Source organism: Diaporthe amygdali, assembly GCF_026229845.1.
Source record: "Diaporthe amygdali strain CAA958 chromosome Unknown NODE_4_length_2575358_cov_65_588622, whole genome shotgun sequence".
Lineage (NCBI taxonomy): Eukaryota > Fungi > Ascomycota > Sordariomycetes > Diaporthales > Diaporthaceae > Diaporthe > Diaporthe amygdali.
Window position 1 is genome coordinate 426872 of NW_026517024.1, and position 19397 is coordinate 446268.

The 19397-nt window shown below is 54.0% G+C and overlaps 5 protein-coding genes across 5 annotated transcripts; 2 read left to right on the forward strand and 3 right to left on the reverse strand.

The window, feature by feature from the left end:
* Positions 1–4050: 4050 nt before the first annotated feature.
* On the forward strand, positions 4051–6747 carry J7T55_008309 (uncharacterized protein; the record flags this gene model as incomplete). Its single annotated transcript, XM_053138613.1, has 1 exon — positions 4051–6747. The coding sequence occupies one exon, from the start codon at positions 4051–4053 to the stop codon at positions 6745–6747; it is 2697 nt and encodes an 898-aa protein (XP_052997586.1).
* A 1813-nt stretch (positions 6748–8560) lies between these two features.
* On the reverse strand, positions 8561–9323 carry J7T55_008310 (emp24 gp25l p24 family gold; the record flags this gene model as incomplete). Its single annotated transcript, XM_053138614.1, has 3 exons — positions 8561–8766; positions 8843–9050; positions 9126–9323. 3 exons carry the CDS (start codon positions 9321–9323, stop codon positions 8561–8563), a joined length of 612 nt encoding a protein of 203 aa, XP_052997587.1.
* A 1375-nt stretch (positions 9324–10698) lies between these two features.
* Positions 10699–11446, forward strand: J7T55_008311 (dp-ribosylation factor; the record flags this gene model as incomplete). The annotated part of the gene is made up of 4 exons (XM_053138615.1): positions 10699–10846; positions 10921–11165; positions 11231–11296; positions 11354–11446. The coding sequence occupies 4 exons, from the start codon at positions 10699–10701 to the stop codon at positions 11444–11446; spliced, it is 552 nt and encodes a 183-aa protein (XP_052997588.1).
* A 1747-nt stretch (positions 11447–13193) lies between these two features.
* J7T55_008312 (heat shock protein 78) lies at positions 13194–15575 on the reverse strand (the record flags this gene model as incomplete). Its single annotated transcript, XM_053138616.1, has 1 exon — positions 13194–15575. The coding sequence occupies one exon, from the start codon at positions 15573–15575 to the stop codon at positions 13194–13196; it is 2382 nt and encodes a 793-aa protein (XP_052997589.1).
* A 1495-nt stretch (positions 15576–17070) lies between these two features.
* Positions 17071–19000, reverse strand: J7T55_008313 (bifunctional purine biosynthesis protein; the record flags this gene model as incomplete). The annotated part of the gene is made up of 3 exons (XM_053138617.1): positions 17071–17226; positions 17282–18761; positions 18837–19000. The coding sequence occupies 3 exons, from the start codon at positions 18998–19000 to the stop codon at positions 17071–17073; spliced, it is 1800 nt and encodes a 599-aa protein (XP_052997590.1).
* Positions 19001–19397: the final 397 nt, after the last annotated feature.

Below are 19397 nucleotides of genomic sequence, written 5' to 3' on the forward strand. Positions count from 1 at the left end.
GGTAGGTTCGGTGACGGCCCTTAGACGCACGACAGGAATTGACTTGTATTTCTTTGGATTTGTGCCCACTTGGTAGGAATATGTGGAACTGAAACGTCAAGGTGAGAGGAGAGTAGTATAGAGACAGTCTAATAACTGATGTCAAGTAAATCTTGACAGTATCATCGAGGCACACACAATGACAATGATTTCGGCCAGTACGCACGACGCTTACAGGAACAAACGAACGAGGTGATATATTTATGACAGGACAGGATGACGGAACTAGAGGGTAATTAGGGTATGTGGTCACAGGGACGTCAGTTTGAGACCTAGACGATCTTCTGTCAAACGATGAGGAGTACGGCTTAGGGTCTTCTCAGTGAGAAAAAGGGGCAGCAAACTTCCCAATGACAACCTTTCGGGCGGGAACCGTTTCTTTGAGCACACCGGTGAGTCGGGCAACGCAGATATGAGACAATTTCTTGGGCGGTTTGGAAGGTTGAATGTGCGTGCGCTGGCGATAAGCTCAATAAAGCTAAGTCAGGCGAAGGGGTTTGTTGTCAATGCAGTAGGCCGCAGCAACTGGCTTTAATACCTAGCAACTCGACGAGGGTTTGCCGACTCTCGCGGCACTCGGTATGGAAGGCGGCACAGCATGGTGAACATGCAGTGAAGGGCGTGGTTAGAAGTTAGGTTAGCAAACCACCCAGCAGCACACCGGACGGGCGGGCAGAGGCTACCGGTCAGCTGCCTGCTCTGGCTTGATTCCGACTCGACCATCCTCAATCCCACGCCGACGCCCACGCCGATGCGGAAGCTATGCCGCTCTGCTCTCAACGATGCGTTTGTGGCCCTGCGTGCGTGCGACCCAAGGGACGACGTCGGAGGCACAAGCCTGGGCATGTTAGAAAGCGACGGCCAGTGGCATAGCGGGCCAAGTCCTCCGGTATATGGGCCGTGGATCTGGGGCAGAGGACTGGCAGGTTGGGGTAGGTGGGCAGGGGCAGGGGCGTGAACCCCGCCTGGTGATGCTCCAGGTCAAGCCAGCATACCATAGTAGAGCGATTGGCTTGACCCTGGGGACGGCAGGCGGCTTGGGGAAATTTGTGTCAGATTGTCAACGTGATGTGATGCCGCTTCACACGAACTAGGGACGATCGTGAGCACGAGACCAGCAGACCAGCAGACCAGCAGACCAGCAGACCAGCGAACACGAAGCAGCTGGCGAAAAGTGGCTCTGTTGGTCGCGTCCAGGGAAACCCGCCACATCACGTCTATTGCAGACACGAAGCGCCAAGCTCTCTCCCACTCCTCAGTTTTGCTGGCTTCTGGCCCTGCCTGCACCGGAGCAAGCACGACTGGCACACAATGGCACACAATGGCACACAATGGCACACCGACACGAGGACGTCTTGGGCCGTTGTTTGGTTCAGCCGCCAGGTCGTCGATTACTGTAAGGCAGCGGAGTCGGGGTGGGTATGGAGGGGAAGTTGAGGCGGAATGACGTCGGTTCTGGACCTCTTTTTTTTGGGTTCCACTCATTCACACAGCCCGGGATGCACAAGCGAGAGCAGACATTTGTAGGAGCAAAACGCATCACGACGGGTCAATTGCAAGCTGGCCGTCCTGCCGTCGTGATGCTGCAGTGGTAGGATTGCAGGAGCCCGGCGGGTCGAGGGCAATGCTTCGGAGACTAGCCAGTGATGGCCTGGATGCAGTGCTCTCTACTGTTGTTGCTACCAACGAACGACGGGGCTGCCAACGCTTGCCAGCATGCAACATGTGAAAGGCAACCTCGATTGGTTTGTTATGGAGCCGCTGAGAGTGGTCCAACTTGGCTCCAGGCGAGGGCTATGTTCCGCACCCATTCCCACCAGTTCGGAGAATTTCTGCTGTGGCAGGTGACACTTGACTGTGTCTTCTGTATTCGCAGTGTGTGTGTCTGCAGAGGTTAATGTTTGAATTAGGGTTGGCATGTGCTCTGCGTGGTTGGGTTTCACGAAAAAGGAATAGCTAGTGAACTGCCGCCGCCACCGTGCCCAGGCCGGGAGAGGCGATCGCTAGATGCTTGTCAGGACGGAAGCCAATTCGGACGGAGATGTTGGTGTTGGCAGCAATGATTGGGCTGTTGCTCGCCTTCGATCGATCATCCGGAAAAGGGGGAGGTCGAGCGACGCGACGAGACCAGGGCGGGATCAATGCCGCCCGTTGCTTTGCACCAGACCAAAATAGAAACACGATATTACTGTTACATGTTCTGGTATTGACGGGACAGTATTGATTGAGATCAAGAGCGCTGGCGTGCGTGGCAGGGCGATCGGATATTAACTCGCAATACAAAACTTGGAACGCCGACAGGCCCAGAGGCCCAGACTCCCGAGGTACTGTACCTAGGTGAAAAAGTCGAGGGTCAGGTCACCCACTGCGACGGCGTGTTTGTCCTTGGTCTCAGGGTATTCAAGTCTCAGGAGGGCCCCCATTTTTTTTTGTAAAACCAGTTTCGCTAGAGACGGGAGAGATACGCGTCCGACTCCCAGTCATTTAGAAAAAAGAGGAGCCCTCACAGAACGTCCGCCGACTTGGCAGCCAAACGCCCGCAGTCTGCCAGTGTAGAAAGTTAGTGACGTCTATATGATTATCAATTTGAATTTGTTCCTCGAGTCAGGAGAAGAGAAAGCCGCCGCCATCACATCGCCTATCTTGAAGGAGAGCCTCGTCCCGCGCCGCCCATTTGCACAGACGATAGGGGGCCAGCAGTGCACGAAGCATCCCAAGAGTGATGACGATGAACGGACGAGATGGCTCATAATAGCAGACTGCAGTATTGCAGTCTAAATAGTAACTAACATCCAGCAACCAGCATCCTGGGCTTTTCAGCAATCTTGAAATTGTGTTCGGCAAAATGCACCCGCTCCCGATGGCGTTAGAAGCTGCAGCAGCTCGCAGGAGAAGGATGGTGAGGTGCAGCTCTGATAGGGTGAGGATCCCCGTTGCTCAGCAACTTTTCTCGAGCAGCAGGCGGGTGCAGGCTCTGAGGTTCCAGCCTTAATCCTGCCCGTCCATGTACCCACAGGTACTATCACCTGCTGCGTCTGCACCCGCATGACGATGGCCATTCATGGGCTGCAGAACCCCTGCATTGCCCTGCCAAATTTCAACAAGAAATCAATCAATCGATTGTCTGTCGCCCGGCCATCCTGCCTATTCATGAGGGATCCCCAGCCCCCCAGGTACCCACACATTCTAGACCCACCGCTGGGTACTGTGCGGTACAACACTCGCGCTCCTGCTCTTTGTTCTTGTCTTGCAATGTTTGGATCCGGCGACCGTCTCCATACCACGGCCCCATCTACGGTACTGTCGCCTCGACCAGGGACGACTAGTGTGCCCCGTAGTGCGTGGTACATCCAAACTAAACCTTGGACTTCCATCCCAACCCCCTCTCCCATTTCTACAACAATCAGACTGGATGTTTTGCGTTGCATCTCTGGTCCTGGACCTTGGAACCCTCTTCATTTCGCAAAACTCATCTATCCATCCTCCTCCTTTTAGCCTGACCAAGGCGTCGTCGTCGACTCCACGAACACTCGTCGACTAAGTGGGAGCCAGACGGGTACACGCACCATAACCCCATAGTCGCAGATCCCCCTTCTCGACTCAACATCTCCAGCCAGCATCCCTACGACTCTCCATACCATCCCGACCGTTCAATCTACTCCTTACGTCTCTGTCAACCTCCTTATTCACCTCTCTCTGCCCCTCCACAGACAACACAACCTCAACCCTCGCGACTCTTGGCCCTGTTTCCTCGCCTCCATTGCCCCAGTGATCATCACCGCGAAGCTTGACCGAAACATTGCCCCCAAACCTTGCAGGGCCAGCCAGGTTGTTTGTTGCCCGACACAAACCTTATTGCGAGTTTGGGAAGAAAAGACACGCAGCAGCTCCTCTGTCTGCCTTTGTGGTCAACGCCACATGTCTGAGCTGCCTCCCCGAACCCGTTCCTCTTGACTGGCTTGCTGCCACCACTGGCACGGGCTTCCAAATTGCCTCGATACGTGATACGTCATGGGGTTCTCTAACCCCCTCCGCTCGCGGCACGGCCATGGGCCTCAACTACCCGTTTACGAGAAGGTCCCCAAAGATCAATTGTCCTCTCAGGAGGACTATGATTCCGAAATCACAGACGACGAGCGCGAAGACGACTCTTCGGCCGCATCCTCGCCCAGTCGAGACTCAAGACGGACAACCTCCTCCCTGTCCTCGAAAACAAACATGATCAAGCGAAAACTCACCGTCAATGCCACCCTGGCACCACCAACAACCGCAGCCACCATACTGAGTCCTATTGCCTCCAGACGAACCACCTTCACCCTCTCGCGCCGCGGTACCGGCTGGAAACTCTACCGACTCCCTCACAAGATTACACGCCTGCTCTGCCTCGGCCTCTTGGTAGGCATAATATTGTTCATCTCTGCACTGTACCATGCAGGCATATCAGAAAACCGGAGGATAATGAAGGGTGAATTTCCGCCACGACCACCCGGCCCAAATACTTGGGAATCCTTCAACTTTCTCACACGGTATTATGGAGGTATAAGAACGCTAGTACCTTTCCAGGACAACGTGCCTCAATACCCGCGACTCGTCGATGAGATGCCCTTCAATGGCACGGACGAGGCTGGGCCGGCGTTCTACACGGGCGCGCGTGAGCCTGTTGAGAGCTCCGCCGTACCTCCGAGCAAGGCATTTGCGTCCGAGTATAAGAAATCGGTTTTCGCCAAAGCTGGCGCGGTGAATGAGTGTTTCCTGGATAGCGAACAGACTATTAAAGTCCCGCATATTCGGTACTACGATGGGCGTCCTGCCGGGTTCCCTCAAAACGTGCTAGGTTCCTACGAGCTCCTGGATCTTCCCGAAGATATTTGCTTCGACCGCCATGGCAGGCTCAGCCCGTATGGATTTGGATATTCGGTCCGTTCTGGTGGTCTAGGTATTGGCGAGCACGGAGACAAGGATGGGGCGCAACTGGTATGGAAAGATCGTCAGCAAATTGACTGGCGCAACACCGACTGGGCTGATGTGCAGCGTCGGTGCTATCAGTCCAACGCAGAGCTCTATAAGCCACTCACCCGCAGACACCACCCTCCTCGTGGGTTCTATATCAACGAGAAGCTCGCCAACGAGACCCTATTCAAGAGAGATGAAGGTATTCCACAGATCGGGGAGGCACAGGTACCTGGCTCAGTTGCGGACGTCGCCAGGCCTCCAGCGGAATTAAAGGAGGGAACCAAAGGCAAGACTACCGGCGAGGCAACTGACAAGGCAGCTCAGAAGCCAGTCGATGGCTTGCCCCGGACAGCTATCGTCATCCGTTGTTGGGATGAGTATCCGTGGAGAGAGGAGGATGTCCTGTATATGAGGACTATCATCACCGAGCTGTCTCTTGCGTCTGGCGGACGTTACGACGTCCACCTGCTTGTCCAAGTTAAGAACGATGCAGCATACCCTATTTGGGCCGCCGACGAAGTTTACCAGCAGAGGATCAAAGACACGGTTCCTAAAGAGCTGCAGAGCATGGTCACTCTTTGGACTGAAACGCAGATGCTTTCTCTCTATCAAGGTATCCATGACCTGTGGACTCGAGGGATGGACTTGCCTGTTCACGGAGTGTATCGCGGTTTGCAAATGGCCATGCAGTACTTCGCATACAACCACCCAGAGTATGACTACTTCTGGCAATGGGAAATGGACATACGGTATACCGGCCACTACCTCGATCTGTTCACAAAGATGGAGCAGTGGGCTGTACAGCAGCCGAGGAAAGGTCTCTGGGAGCGAAACGGTCGCTTTTACCTACCAGCGGAGCACGGCACCTGGGAAGACTTCAAGCAGATGGCGCGTGTGCAATCCGAGATGGGAACACCCGGTGCCGACAACATGTGGAATGGTCTGGGTGGCAAGCCGAAGCCACTTGAATACTCGCGCGGAGAGAAGGTCATCTGGGGCCCAGTCCGCCCTGTCGACGATAAAGATTGGTTCGAGCCCGAAAATGATCCAGTCCCGCCACGAGCGTACGAGCACGACAAGTACCAGTGGGGCGTTGGTGAAGAACCCGACCTGATCACACTGAACCCCATGTTTGATCCAGAGGGTACGACTTGGCTGCTGGCTGACGATATCACCGGCTATAACGAGTCCGAGGGTATCGGCAAGCCTCCCCGTCGCGCCCAGATCATCACGGCTTCGCGAATGTCCCGCCGGATGCTCATGACCATGCACCGCGAGACGGCGTTCAAGAAACACCATGCGTTTCCTGAGATGTGGCCGGCAACGGTAGCCCTGCAGCACGGATACAAAGCGGTTTATGTCCCGCACCCGCTGTATGTCGATCGCGAGTGGCCCACTCAGTACATGGCTCGAGTTTACAACGGCGGCAAGAACGGCGGTACGGGTGGCGCGAGGACGTCGGTATTCGGCCAGAGAGAACACAACCTCCAGGGTCTGTCATGGTTCTACAACTCAGGCTTCGCACCGAACCTTTACCGTCGATGGTTGGGGGTGAAGGTCAACAATGACGGCGGCGAGGAGTTCGAGCAGGTGAGGGATATGAGCAAGGATGAGAGCACGGTCGGCCTGATGCGCGGCGGCGAGGGGCGCATGTGCCTACCACCAATGTTGCTGCATCCCATTAAAGGGGTTGAACTGCCTGTTGAGCAGGACCCGGTTAAAGAGGAAGTCGTTGAGTCAGACCCAGCCGCATAAGGAGAGATGGGGTTGGATGCATATATAAAACGGCGGAAGGATCGCTGTGCTTACACAGCAAGGGTGACACCAAACGGTGTCCACCCTTGCACAGGTCTCACACGGCCGACAAGCTGGTCGGCAATCAGAGAGCACTATCAGGAGTTCTTGGCGTAAGATATTCGGAGGGCAGGGACGGTTGAGCCATCATCGAATCATCGAGGCTTTTTGGCATTCGGTCACAAACACACTGATGAAAGCATATCATGTCTTGGGAGCAGGGAAACGGGGTGTCTGGCCTACCTTGTAGTTGGCTTTTTACACTATTGGCTATCCTGCTGTGCTTGGATTTCGCCCACCTGTCAAAAATAGGGTGGTTTCTGTTTTGTTCCTGTCCTCGATGCCTCTCCTTTATTATTTATTTCAACCGTGTACAAGAGAGATGCGATTCCTCATCATCACAGCTACGCGCGAGGACATTCGAGGCGCTGGGTAGAAAAGGGGATGTATGTACATACTCTTCATGTGTTCGATAGAATTGCACCACGGTGCTCTAATAACGAGTGATGAATGATACTGACACCGCTCCTTGTTGTGGGATTGTTCGCAAACGTGATGTTACTTGTTACTCATCTGCTTGATAGGACAGCGCTTGAGGGGACTTGATTGTGTCTCTGCATCCCGACCGCGCACAGTGTGTCTCAACGCTCGGTTGTGGCTCACGGGATCGGTGGTGTGGGCTACATTTGAAGATCTACCGGCCCTGATGGCATGTGTGTTGTACCTGAGCGGGAGGACGACTGCGTCGGTGCTCGTCACACGGGAGGATCGAAGAAGCTAAATCAGATCTAGATTGCTTGAAGATTCATAATAGACGCCAGTGGTCATCAATTCTTAATCGCAAGATTTAATCTATGAACGCAAAGAAAGGGGTGGTGCTTTATCCTCCGTTTCTTTTCACCGGCCAGTCATTCGTCTATCTAAATCCCAATTATTGAGTTGGTGATATGTGTGTGTATACACATATACCTGTGTATGTATAGGGCGATGGGACCTCTGCGCTTTTGCTCCAATGTGCCTTTCTGTTCGGATGATGATCCACCTGTTCTCCTCGCGTCGAAAGACACACACTGCCTCGAAGCCCGTTCCGTCGAACCTACTATTTGAAAATATACAATCTCGACTCTTTTTTGAAGCTTGCATTCTCTGCGGCTCTCTTAAGTCTCATTTTCATTTACTGCGGCTGAATATAGAAGACTTGCGCATTGAGCAACATGCGCCTCGCCTCGATAAGTGTTTTCTAAATCTAAACTTTATGCCACAAGAAGAGACTCTGAGTTGGTGCGTCAATTCTCTCAAAAGGAGTAGTGGTCTTTCTGGCTTGGCGGTTGTATTCAGAAATGTTGGCTTCCTGGAAATTCCTTCGTTTGATTACCACGGATCGTCAAGACCTTATTTGCGGTGCTCCACCGTAATATCTCCTAACCGATTAAAGATCGAATACAAGCTTCTCGAACGAGCCTCCGGGCATGTCGTAATTGTGCGGATATCCACAGTAGAAAACAGCCGGTGATGTTGATTAGCCCCGTCGATGGTGTCGCCCAAAGGTATTCAAGCAGGTTGATCGGTCAAGCAGGAGCCTTCATAGACTTTGCATTCGTACAATAACATACATAAAATATTTCCCATCACGGTCCTTTTCTGCTTGCCTATAAAGTTCATTCCCTGATACGCCTGAAAGTGCACAATGCGTCGGCTTGCATGTTCCTCGTCTTGGGTATTGAGAACTGAGCCCGCTCGTATTAATCAACTATCCATTGCATCGCGATAACATCTACACGACCCTCTTGACTTCGAAGAATCTCCTCAGCCACCAGACCTGAAAGACAGATTCGCCGATCACAACGCCGATGATGAAGACGTTCCACCACTTGACTCGGCTGTTTGTGCTCTCGGCAGTGTTTCGGTGTGTGCGCTCGCGGACGACAATGTATGACTGCTCGTCCTTGACCTGGGCGAGAACTTCCGAGAGTTTGCGCACTAGGAGAACGTGTCAGCGGGGGAAAATTACAGTGAGAGTATCGCAGGCACGCAAGACGCCTCTATGTCCACGTACCTTCAGCCTCGAGGGGATCTTGCGGTGCGTCTGACTCGGAGACATAGACAACACCGTGGACGTTGAAGGAGACCTCCTTGCTGGAAGAGCCCCAGTGCTCGTTGCCAAAGCAGTACATGTATTTGCCGTCGTGCTTGGCATCGAAGGAGTGGTCGCCGTTGGAGGTGGACTTCTCGAAGACCTCGTACTGACCGACTGGGTTCGTGATCTAATCAGGAGAGCCTCGTGTCAGCAATTGAATCGTCATCCCGCTCGTATTAGGCAGCAAGACAGAAGCACATACCCAGAAGTCAATCTCCAGATTTCCTGCGCCGCCGAACTCCCTGTCCCCGACCTGGAAGGACACGGTCATCTTGTCATCCTTGTGGAGGGACTCGTGGAAGCACTCCCGGCCGTGGGCCGGCAGCTGGATGTTGTGTGCTACTGCAGAAGTGAACAGCCCTGCTGCCAGGAGCAGCGACGAGGCTGAGAGGAACTGCATCTTGGGCGATGTGGTGGGTGGGGATGGGGGTCGGTTGCTGGTGGTGATGTCTGTCGTCGCGACGCGGAGCCTCCAGCGAAAAAGGGACAAGCTGGCGATTATTCACAAGCTTGGAGCTGTTCCCAGCAGCAAGTCGGCAGGCTCAGGAACCTTGGGGGGGAGCGGATCGCGTGTCCTTCCGCCGATTGGGTGGATTCCCCGAGTGGAGAGCGATACAGACTCTAGGCTGAGGGCTACCTAGGCCTTGTCCTAGTGTTCGCGGGTGCTAGAAGTACCTCGGAAGGGGCTCGAGGTAGATGTCGCGGGTCCATGGGCAAGCAGGAGAGCAGGATTGAGGAGCACGGGCCCACCTGCCCAGGTAGGCTGGTAGGCTGAGAGGCTGGTCTGGGTTGGCAGGAGAAGTCCACAACCCCTCGCAGCTGCAGCTGCGTGCCCAGGTATTGCGTAGAGTACAGTAGTGGAGGTGGCCGCTGGTTGGTCTGGCCCCTCGATGCCTTGCTTCTGCTCCCAAGTGCTCGCCGCAAATCTGGGCCGCAGTGCAGTGCCTTTCACCAAAGGGTGCTAGGGTAGGGGAGGGGGCGTGGTCCGCCTCCTGCCTGTTGCCGTGCTGATTACTGTAACCTGCCCACCGCTGCCACTGCAGTCGCTGCCAGGCCAAGGCCTCAGGCAAGTAAGGCCTGTCCTGTCCCATTGCCCGAAAAAAACCACCAATCTGTTCTCATTCAACAGGCCCCGTTATTTTTCTACCGCCCAGTCTCACGTCCAATCCTCCCTTCACACCGACAGTATCCCAACGACACGACACGAGACCGACAAGACCACGAGCATCACCTCGCTCAACCTCTATCAACACTGACACTGTGAGACCCCACTGCATGTGAGTCTGACTTGCCCCCTTTCCTTAACAACCGGCTTTGTCCTGCGCACATCGCGAAAGTCCACCTCTATCATTATCATCTACATCGTCATCGTCGCTCTCCCTCCTATCAAGGGGCAAACTTGCAAACGACAACGCGTGCCTCGTGACAGTCACCTCAATCCCTCCCTGCACTCTCTACCCATTTATCTGTCACCTTCACCCATCTTAACGGCAGCCTGGCGACACCTGCTTTGCATCCCTGCTGCCTTGTGCCCGAGTCTTCCCTGCGACGCCCATTCCTGCTATCTGTCATCTACGCCGCCTCGAGTACAAAGGTGTGCCCTCTCTGCCGTGGCATCAACACCTGCGTCGCCCATCCATCGCAGTCACTTAGTCACCATCTTGATCCAGTCAAGAATTGTCCGACTTACTGACCCCGAATCGATCGCGCAGATAAAGGGTCTTCTCGCCTCCCTCAATACACCCTAGCTCAACCGTCGTCACATATTCGCAAACATGGGTCTCTCCATCTCAAAGCTGTTTGACCGTCTGTGGGGAAAGAAGGAGATGAGAATTCTGATGGTTGGCTTGGACGCTGCCGGAAAGACTACCATTCTCTACAAGCTCAAGCTGGGTGAAATCGTCACAACCATCCCTACCATCGGTATGTCGGCCCAATCCATGCAATAAACCTCAATCACCAAATAGGGGCCAGCTGATGTGCTGACTCACATCAAGGCTTCAACGTTGAGACGGTCGAGTACAAGAACATTTCATTCACCGTGTGGGATGTTGGTGGACAGGACAAGATTCGACCTCTGTGGAGGCACTACTTCCAGAACACCCAAGGCATCATCTTCGTCGTCGATTCTAACGATCGCGATCGTATCGTCGAGGCTCGGGAGGAGTTGCAGCGTATGCTGAACGAGGACGAGCTTCGCGATGCCAACCTTCTGGTCTTCGCCAACAAGCAGGATTTGCCTGTAAGTTTCCAATATGCGATCGGCTGTCTCCCATCTGACGGATGTCATTTCTAACTGCTCTATAGAACGCCATGAATGCCGCAGAGATCACAGACAAGCTTGGCCTCCACAGCTTGCGACAGCGTGCCTGGGTATGTTGCCTAACCACCGTCCTTTGATCCTGACGCAATCAACTAACCGACGAACAGTACATCCAATCTACCTGCGCTACTTCCGGTGATGGTCTCTACGAAGGTCTCGAGTGGCTCGCTACGTCGCTCCGCAAGGCTGGCAGCGCCTAAGGTGTCACGTTTGACGGATATTCCTCGGCGGTCCGGACTCGGTTGTGCCTCGCAAGTTACCTCAACACAATCGATTGATTTTTAAGGACATTGATCCAGGACATAATGCATCGCAAGGTGGTCACGAATGAATCAGTAGAGCCGCTAATTGGGGCAGTCGAGGTCATTTCGCACGCTTGGTCTTTCGCGGAAAGAAAGGCGGGACAAGGGGCGCAACGGGGCAAGGAATCTTTGTACGATTTGAGGAAATGATTCCGACTTTTTCAAGACACGTCACGTCCCTCTTTCATCAACAGCATTGATACGAGGGAGTGGGTTACGAATCAAAACGAAAGGCATTATACCGGTCTGGTCTTTCCATCCTCGCCGCCTCTCGAGCTTTAGATATGCGAGTGGGAGAGAAGGAGGAATCAGTGGTACACCCTTGCATGAGCTCGCTTTCCCCGTCTCCCAGGCTCCGTCTTGATACGCAAAGCAGGAGTCTTCTTGTTATCGTCGTTTTACATAGACTGGTTTTATTTGCTCTTCCGCCGCGCCTCATTCTTTCTCGCACGCGTCATGGAAATCCCCCCTCTCCTGTTCCCGTCAAGCAACCACTGTCTTGTGTGAAAGGCTTGGTTGGGGTCGGCATTCATCCAGTCAAGTAAGAAGAAAAGTTCGCAATACATTCATAACCTTTCCGAGTACTCGAGCAGCGTGCGGCTCGCCGCTCGCCGAGACGTGCTGTTGTCTACTCGCCTACGGACGTTTGATTATCGTTGAAACGATTGACGAGTCCCATACCGACGGTGGCGGGGAAACGGCAGGGAAACGTTCTAGAAGCGAGAGCGAGCCTCTGGTCCCTTGAGTGCACGCACACGCCAGTATCTATCTGTTCGGCTCGGATGACCGCACTAGTAATGTGTGCGTTTCAAGCTTCTGACAGTTTGTCCCTTAACCCCCTTGGTAGTCGAGATGGGATGAATCTGGATTCCTCTGTTGACACGCACTACACTCCTTACTGCCTGCCTACCACTGCTTACTTTCCAAAAGACGGAAAGAAAACAAATGGAATTAATGGTGAAGCCTAAAGCTACCCAAGCCAGGCTACGGTCGGGCCCCGGACGGTAAGCAGTAGCCTCTGCGGCGCAAAACGAAACAGACGTGGACAAGTGGCCTCTGCCGCCGAACTCCTCCTGTCTTCTTTGTCTCGCCATCCCGCCGCGGCAGATGTTGATACGTTATAAGCTGAGCTGTGGGCTCAGGGTCTTCGCTTGGGTGTCAGGGATCGGTGCGCACAGCCGTGTGAAAGGATGGGGTATCCCAGGACCTTGATCGATGGTTTGGACCTGGAGACAGCTTGCAGCATACACGGTGTACTTATTGGACAAAGGGGTCACATCACCTAGACATTGGACTTGTGGTGGATAAATTTCACATAGGCATTGGGTGGTGCGACCTCGAACCCTGCATGGTAGTGTTCCCGCAGGTTTGGAGACTGGAGTTCAAGAGTCACTAAGGTACGGAGACGTAACAGTTCATGACGAAGTTGTAATTGGGAAAGTCAATCCGACACCACTCAAAGATGAGCTACAGCTGCTGGACTTGAACGCTGAAATTTTTGGTATCATGAGAAGAGATGTGGATATATACACACATAATAAAACGCCAATACATGCCACTGTCAAGAATTCTCCTACCTCCCACAACACGTGGAACCTATCCTCAAACGCCGTCATGAAAATCATCCTATCACTAACAGAGAGCCTTACGCCTTGTTATCGGCATTCACCTCAAGACCAGAGTCGTCTTCCTTGACAGACACCACAGCCGTCTCACCCATCTTGATCTGGCCCTTGATGATCTTGTCTGCCAGGTTGTTGCTAATTTGGTGCGTGATGAGCCTGTTTACCGGCCTTGCGCCGTACTTGGGATCATAGCCCTTGTCCGCAAGCCACGTTCTCACCTCGTCGGGGACGCTGAGTGTTATCCTTCTGTCGTTGAGACGCTCCTGCAGCTCCTTCAGGCGGATGTCGACGATGTCACGCAGCGCATCGCGGGATAGCCTCTTGAAGAAGATGAACTCGTCGAGCCGGTTGATGAACTCGGGCGGATAATTCGCGCCGACGACGTCCATGACAGCCTTCTTGACCTCGGGAGAGATTGACCCATCATCGCTTTCCTTGTAATTCTCGCCCACGATGATGTCCGCGCCAAGATTCGAGGTCAGCACGATGATGGTGTTTTTGAAGTCCACCTTGTGGCCTTGGGCGTCCGTGAGGTAGCCCTCGTCGAGGACCTGCAGCAGCAGGGCTGAGATATCGCGGTGGGCCTTCTCGAACTCGTCGAACAAGAGCACCGCGTACGGTTTCCTCCGCACGGCCTCAGTCAGCTGGCCAGCATCTTCGTAGCCAACATAGCCAGAGGGGGCGCCGATCAGCCGCGAGATGGTGTGTTTCTCCTGGAACTCGCTCATGTCGAAGCGGACAACCGCGGATTCGGTGGAGAACAGGAAGCCAGCGAGTTTCTTGCACAGTTCCGTCTTGCCCACGCCCGTCGGGCCGAGGAAGAAGAAGCTGGCAAGTGGCCTGTTCTCCCCCGAAAGACCGGCACGCTGCATGCGCACGGCGTCGGCGACGGCTTTGAGGGCTTCATCTTGACCCTTGACAGATTGCCGGAGAGTGTCCTCCATGTGTACGAGCTTCTCGATGTGCCCTGATGTGAGCTTGGACACTGGTATGCCGGTGATTCGAGCGACGACTTGGGCGATGTCGTCTGCCGTGACGCTGTCATGGATGAGAGTACCGTCTGTCTTCGGCTGCTCTCCCTCCTTCGGTAACTTCTGTTCCAAAGACGGGATGACGCTGTACCTGAGCTCGGAGGCACGGCCGAAGTTGCCCTCTCTCTGAGCCATCTCCAACTCGACCTTTGCCTTCTCAAGATCTGCCTGTGTCTTTTTGATGGTCTCGATCTCGCCTCGCTCGTTGTCCCAGCGCTCATTGAGCGCCTTGACCTCTTCTTGCAGCGACTTCAGGTCGTTTTCCAACTTCTCTCGCCGCTCTCGGCTTGCAATGTCTTTCTCTTTGCGCAAGCTTTCTAACTCGATCTGAATAGTCATGATCCTCTGATCCAGACGCATGATATCCTCCGGCTTGCTCTCTTGCTGCAGTCGCAGTGAGCTCGCCGCCTCATCCATCAGATCAATGGCCTTGTCGGGAAGAAATCTGTCTGTGATATACCGGTTCGAGTATGTGGCTGCCGCAACCAAGGCTCCGTCTGTGATGCGAACACCATGATGGACTTCATACTTGTCCTTGATACCACGCAGAATGCTGATTGTGTCCTCCACGGTCGGCTCGTTGACCAAAATAGGTTGGAATCGTCGAGCTAATGCGACATCCTTTTCGATGAGCCGGTACTCATTCAGCGTGGTCGCACCACAGCACTGGAGCTCCCCTCTCGACAAAGCTGGTTTCAAAAGGTTTGAAGCGTCGATCGAGCCCTCGGCTTTCCCAAGCCCAAGTAACGTGTGCAATTCGTCAATGAACAGGATGACCTGACCCTCCGCTTTCTCCACCTCGCTGAGTACCTTCTTCAACCGCTCCTCGAAGTCGCCGCGGAACTTGGCGCCGGCAATGAGGCTGCCCAAATCTAGCGTAATGACGCGCTTGTTCTTTATAGATTCCGGGACATCGCCCCTGACGATTCTCAGAGCCAAACCCTCCAAGATGGCGGTCTTGCCCGTACCCGCCTGGCCGATCAGCACCGGATTGTTTTTTGTTCTCCGAGACAGGACCTGAATTGTTCGCTGTATTTCTGCGTCTCGCCCGATGACAGGGTCGAGCTTGCCTTCTTTCGCTTTGGCCGTGAGGTCGATTCCAAATTGCTCGAGCGCTGGCTTTTCTTCCCCACCACCGCCCATGTCCATCCGGTGGGTGCCCCCCGGTGGGTGCGGTCGGCCGTTTGCATAGTATCGGACCGCTGAGACGGAGGGGAGGAGTCGCAGAGAATTACATTGTGTTGTGGTCGTGGGTGTTGAAGCTGAGTTGGCAATGTGTGGCCGCAAAGCCAGTAATCTCGCGGTAGATCGACTGGTAGGCGCACTTGCGATGCGCCGTGTGGATGAAAGGAGTTGTCTTCTCGTTAACATGGTGAAGGAATGGCGACTGTGCGATAATTTACGCTGCAAGAGGGAGACTTGGAAAGAAAAGAAAACCCCATGTCCTCCGCATGAAATAGAATTCTAGAATGGTGGGACCCACGAAACACCAAATTGCCGAACCTAACTTAACTATGACGCCGACGAGACTGGATATCTCGAGAAGCTTCGAGCTCCGGCCGCCGGTGCAGCTCTCAATACCCTGGTCGCCGGCTTATCGATAAGCACCTCAGACCCGCATCCTTGCGCCCCATAAATAAGTTTTCGATCTCAACTTTTCCAATCGGTTCCTTTCATATTCTCAACACACACACAGGGAGCAGCAGCATCTCGAGCACGCGTCTCGAGATCGCGATATGCGGCACCTGTGTCAATGAAACTTCAGAGGTAAGCAACCCTATCACATATTTCACTACTGTACGACCCTTACGTGATGAATAAATTGGTCCGTGTTTCTGAGCAGCTTAAGACCCTGTTCATATGAGGAAACAAACAAGCACGTTCTGTGCGTTTCTGATCCTTCCCTCACATTGCACTCCTGCACTTCGTCCAATACCTCATCAGCTTGCTGACGAATCTATCAGGATATGACCATCTTCGGCCATACGCTCCCGTGACTCTGGGTCTGCTATAGAGCAGGAGAATCAGGGCCACACAACCACAACACTGCTTGCCTGGTGCTGTGCGGAGTGTATTGCTTCTGACAGCTCGGGGTCGCGTGTGTCCGCCTAGGACCATTCTTGATGCTCTCATAGCTCCAGTGTGTCGTTCAAGGGCAGCCTTGAGCTGAAGTTGCTGCCCACATTTCGGATAGATCTAGCAGAAGATGTAGATAGAAGGTATCATTCAGAAGTTTTAATCGATATGTTTAGAGTATCTTGATAGTTTCAAGCTAGGAAATGTGTAAAGACCGGACAAATTTCAAAGACCATGCCAATTTGACTTCGAATCTGCCTGACGCAGCTGATATGGCGGAGGTATGCGTGCGAATAGTTTCACAAACAATGTGGCCAGATTGAGGGATGCTGTACCCCCCCCCCTTCTCTCTTGAGAATCGCCTCACGCAAAACTTTCCAGTCGTCGGTGCCTACCGGTCTGCTGCCCCGACTGACTTGTAACATGTTATGAGACCATTCATTTCGGGTTGCTATGTGCTTAAGATCTTGTAAACCTCGACCGGGCTCTGGTCCCTGGACTTGGACTTGTCACGGATGGGCAAGAGAATCATATAAGTGCGCCTAACCACTGAACGCCATTCCTCATTGAAAAGATGTTGAAAGCTCGACAGCTACACCAGTGTTGAAGTATCTTTTGGTTCGCCCCGCTCCCTGTCCCATGCCCAAACCAGCCTCTGTTTCGGCGTATCATGAATGTCGTAGATAAGCGCAAACGCAAGTCATGTCCAAGTTTCTGAAAAAGGGTATCTACACAGTCTAATTCATTTGCTCTGCAGTCGCCCCGAAAACCACTCCTGCACGATTACCTTTTAGTGGTGGAAAAGGCGGATGTTCTGCTCTATGAAGGTGATGCCCAGGTTTTCGGCCGTCTCGAAGACGGGCTGGTCGTTCTGGCTGCCGCCTGGAGCTGCGATGTACTTGACTCCGGACTTTGCAACGCGGTAGACATTGTCCGTGAAGGGGAACTGTAGAGTTTAGTCAGTTTTCAAGCTCCGTCACAGGGACAATAGAGGTACTTACGAAAGCATCACTCGACACAGCGACATCTGTGAGCTTGCCAAGCCACTCCTCCCGTTCCTCTGCGGTGAAGGCCTTGGGAACCTCGTCAAAAGTCGCCTCGAAGGCCTCACGCTCCGGACCGTCCTTGGGCAGCTGGCCGCTGACGAGCAAGTCAATCGCGTTGCTCTTGTCAGGGCGCTTGGTGCCCTTCTTCCACTTGATACCCAGGACACGGGGGTGGAACCGCAGCCACCAGTTGTCAGCCTTGTCACCAGCCAGACGCGTGCAGTGGATGCGCGACTGCTGGCCAGCTCCGAGACCGACGACCTGGCCCCTGGCAGCGTAGCAGACAGAGTTGCTCTGGGTGTACTTCAAGGCGATGGTGGCGATTGTGAGATCGCGGAGAGCGCTTTCAGGGACGTTGGCGTCCTTGGGCGTGATGACAGTACCGAATGACTTGGGGCTTATCTCAAAGTCGTTGCGCTGTTGAGCAAGCGTGATGCCATAAACAGTACGTGTCTCCTTGGGGCTGGGCTCGAATTCGGGGTCCATCTGCAGGACGAGGTATTTACCACCCTTCTTCTTCTTGAGGATAGCCAGTGCCGCATCCTCGTACCCAGGGGCAATGACACCGTCAGAAACCTCCTTGGAGATAATGCTCGCAGTGGCTACATCCACAGTGTCGCTCAGGGCAATAAAGTCACCAAAACTGCTCATGCGGTCGGCACCACGAGCACGGGCGTAGGCCTGGGCCAGACCAGACTCATCAATGCCGGAAATATCCTCCACGAAGTAGACCTTCTTCTCCTCGGCGGTAAGAGGGAGGCCAATGGCCGCGCCTGCAGGTGAGACATGCTTGAAGCTTGCAGCTGCGGGCTTGCCCAGGGCTCGCTTGAGCTCCTTGACCAAAGGCCAGCTGTTCAGAGCATCGAGCAAGTTGATATACCCTGGAGAGCCACCCAGAACCTTGAAGGGCAGCTTCCCCTCCTTAACATACGAGGCTGCGGGCTTCTGGTGGGGGTTGGCACCGTATCGAAGGGCCATGTATTGCAGACCATCGGCGGCGTACTGCTTTCGGAAGAAGTCGGAAATGGCGGCATCGTAGTCCGCGGTGTGCTCGAAAGCCTTGAGGGCGTACAAACGGCGGCTTGACTCCTTGACCTCGCCTGCCTCAATCTCCTTGAGGAACTCTGCGTAGTCGGCAGGGTCCGAGAGAATTGTGACGCGCGAGTGGTTCTTCGCGGCTGCACGGATCAGAGTGACACCGCCAATGTCAATTTCCTCAACAGCCTCGGGAACAGTGACGTTGATCTTTGCGACGGTGTCCTTGAAAGGGTACAGGTTGCAAATGACGTAGTCGACCTTGTCAATGCTCTGCTCGGCCAGGTCCTTCTCGTCCGAGGCGAGGTTGCGCGCGAGAATGCCGGCGTGGACGGCAGGGTGAAGGGTCTTGACACGGCCGGCCAGCATTTCAGGGGCCTTGGTGATGGCTGAGATATCCCTGGGAGACAAGATCGTTAGCAATACTAGCGCAGCAACCACACATGATATTGGTGGGTGGAGGACTCATCCATACTCGACGGGAAAGCCAGACTCGCGGATCATCTTTGATGTTCCTCCGGACGCGAGAATACGAACATTTTGCTGGACCAGTCCCTTGGCAAGGTCGAGCAGGCCAGTCTTGTCATAGACGGAGACAATGGCGATGCGTTGTCCCGCGGACTGATTCTGCGAGGCCATCTTGTTGGGTGTTGACTATTGTCTGCTGCGAGATCGGTGGTGACTCGACAACCGGTTGGTGCTTGTGTATATGCAAACAACCAGCCAGGTAAGGAATACGGCTGCTGAAGAGACAATTTGGAGAACAAGACAAGCTACAGCAGCAGCGGCACGATTGGGATCCGGAGGAGGTGCAGGTAATTCTCTGCTTTTGGTGGTGGGCAAGAAGAAAAAAAAAACCCTACTACATTGACTCTGCTCCCCGCGGGGTACAGAGAAATTTGGAGGGGCTTATCGCAAGCCCGCGCTGTGCTGCAGGGCCTGTGACGTGCTGCTCAAATCGAAATAAAGTTTCTGGTGGTTTTCATTGGGCGATTTGACAGAGAGCCCCGGACGTTTCGCAGGCTTGAGCTCTAAT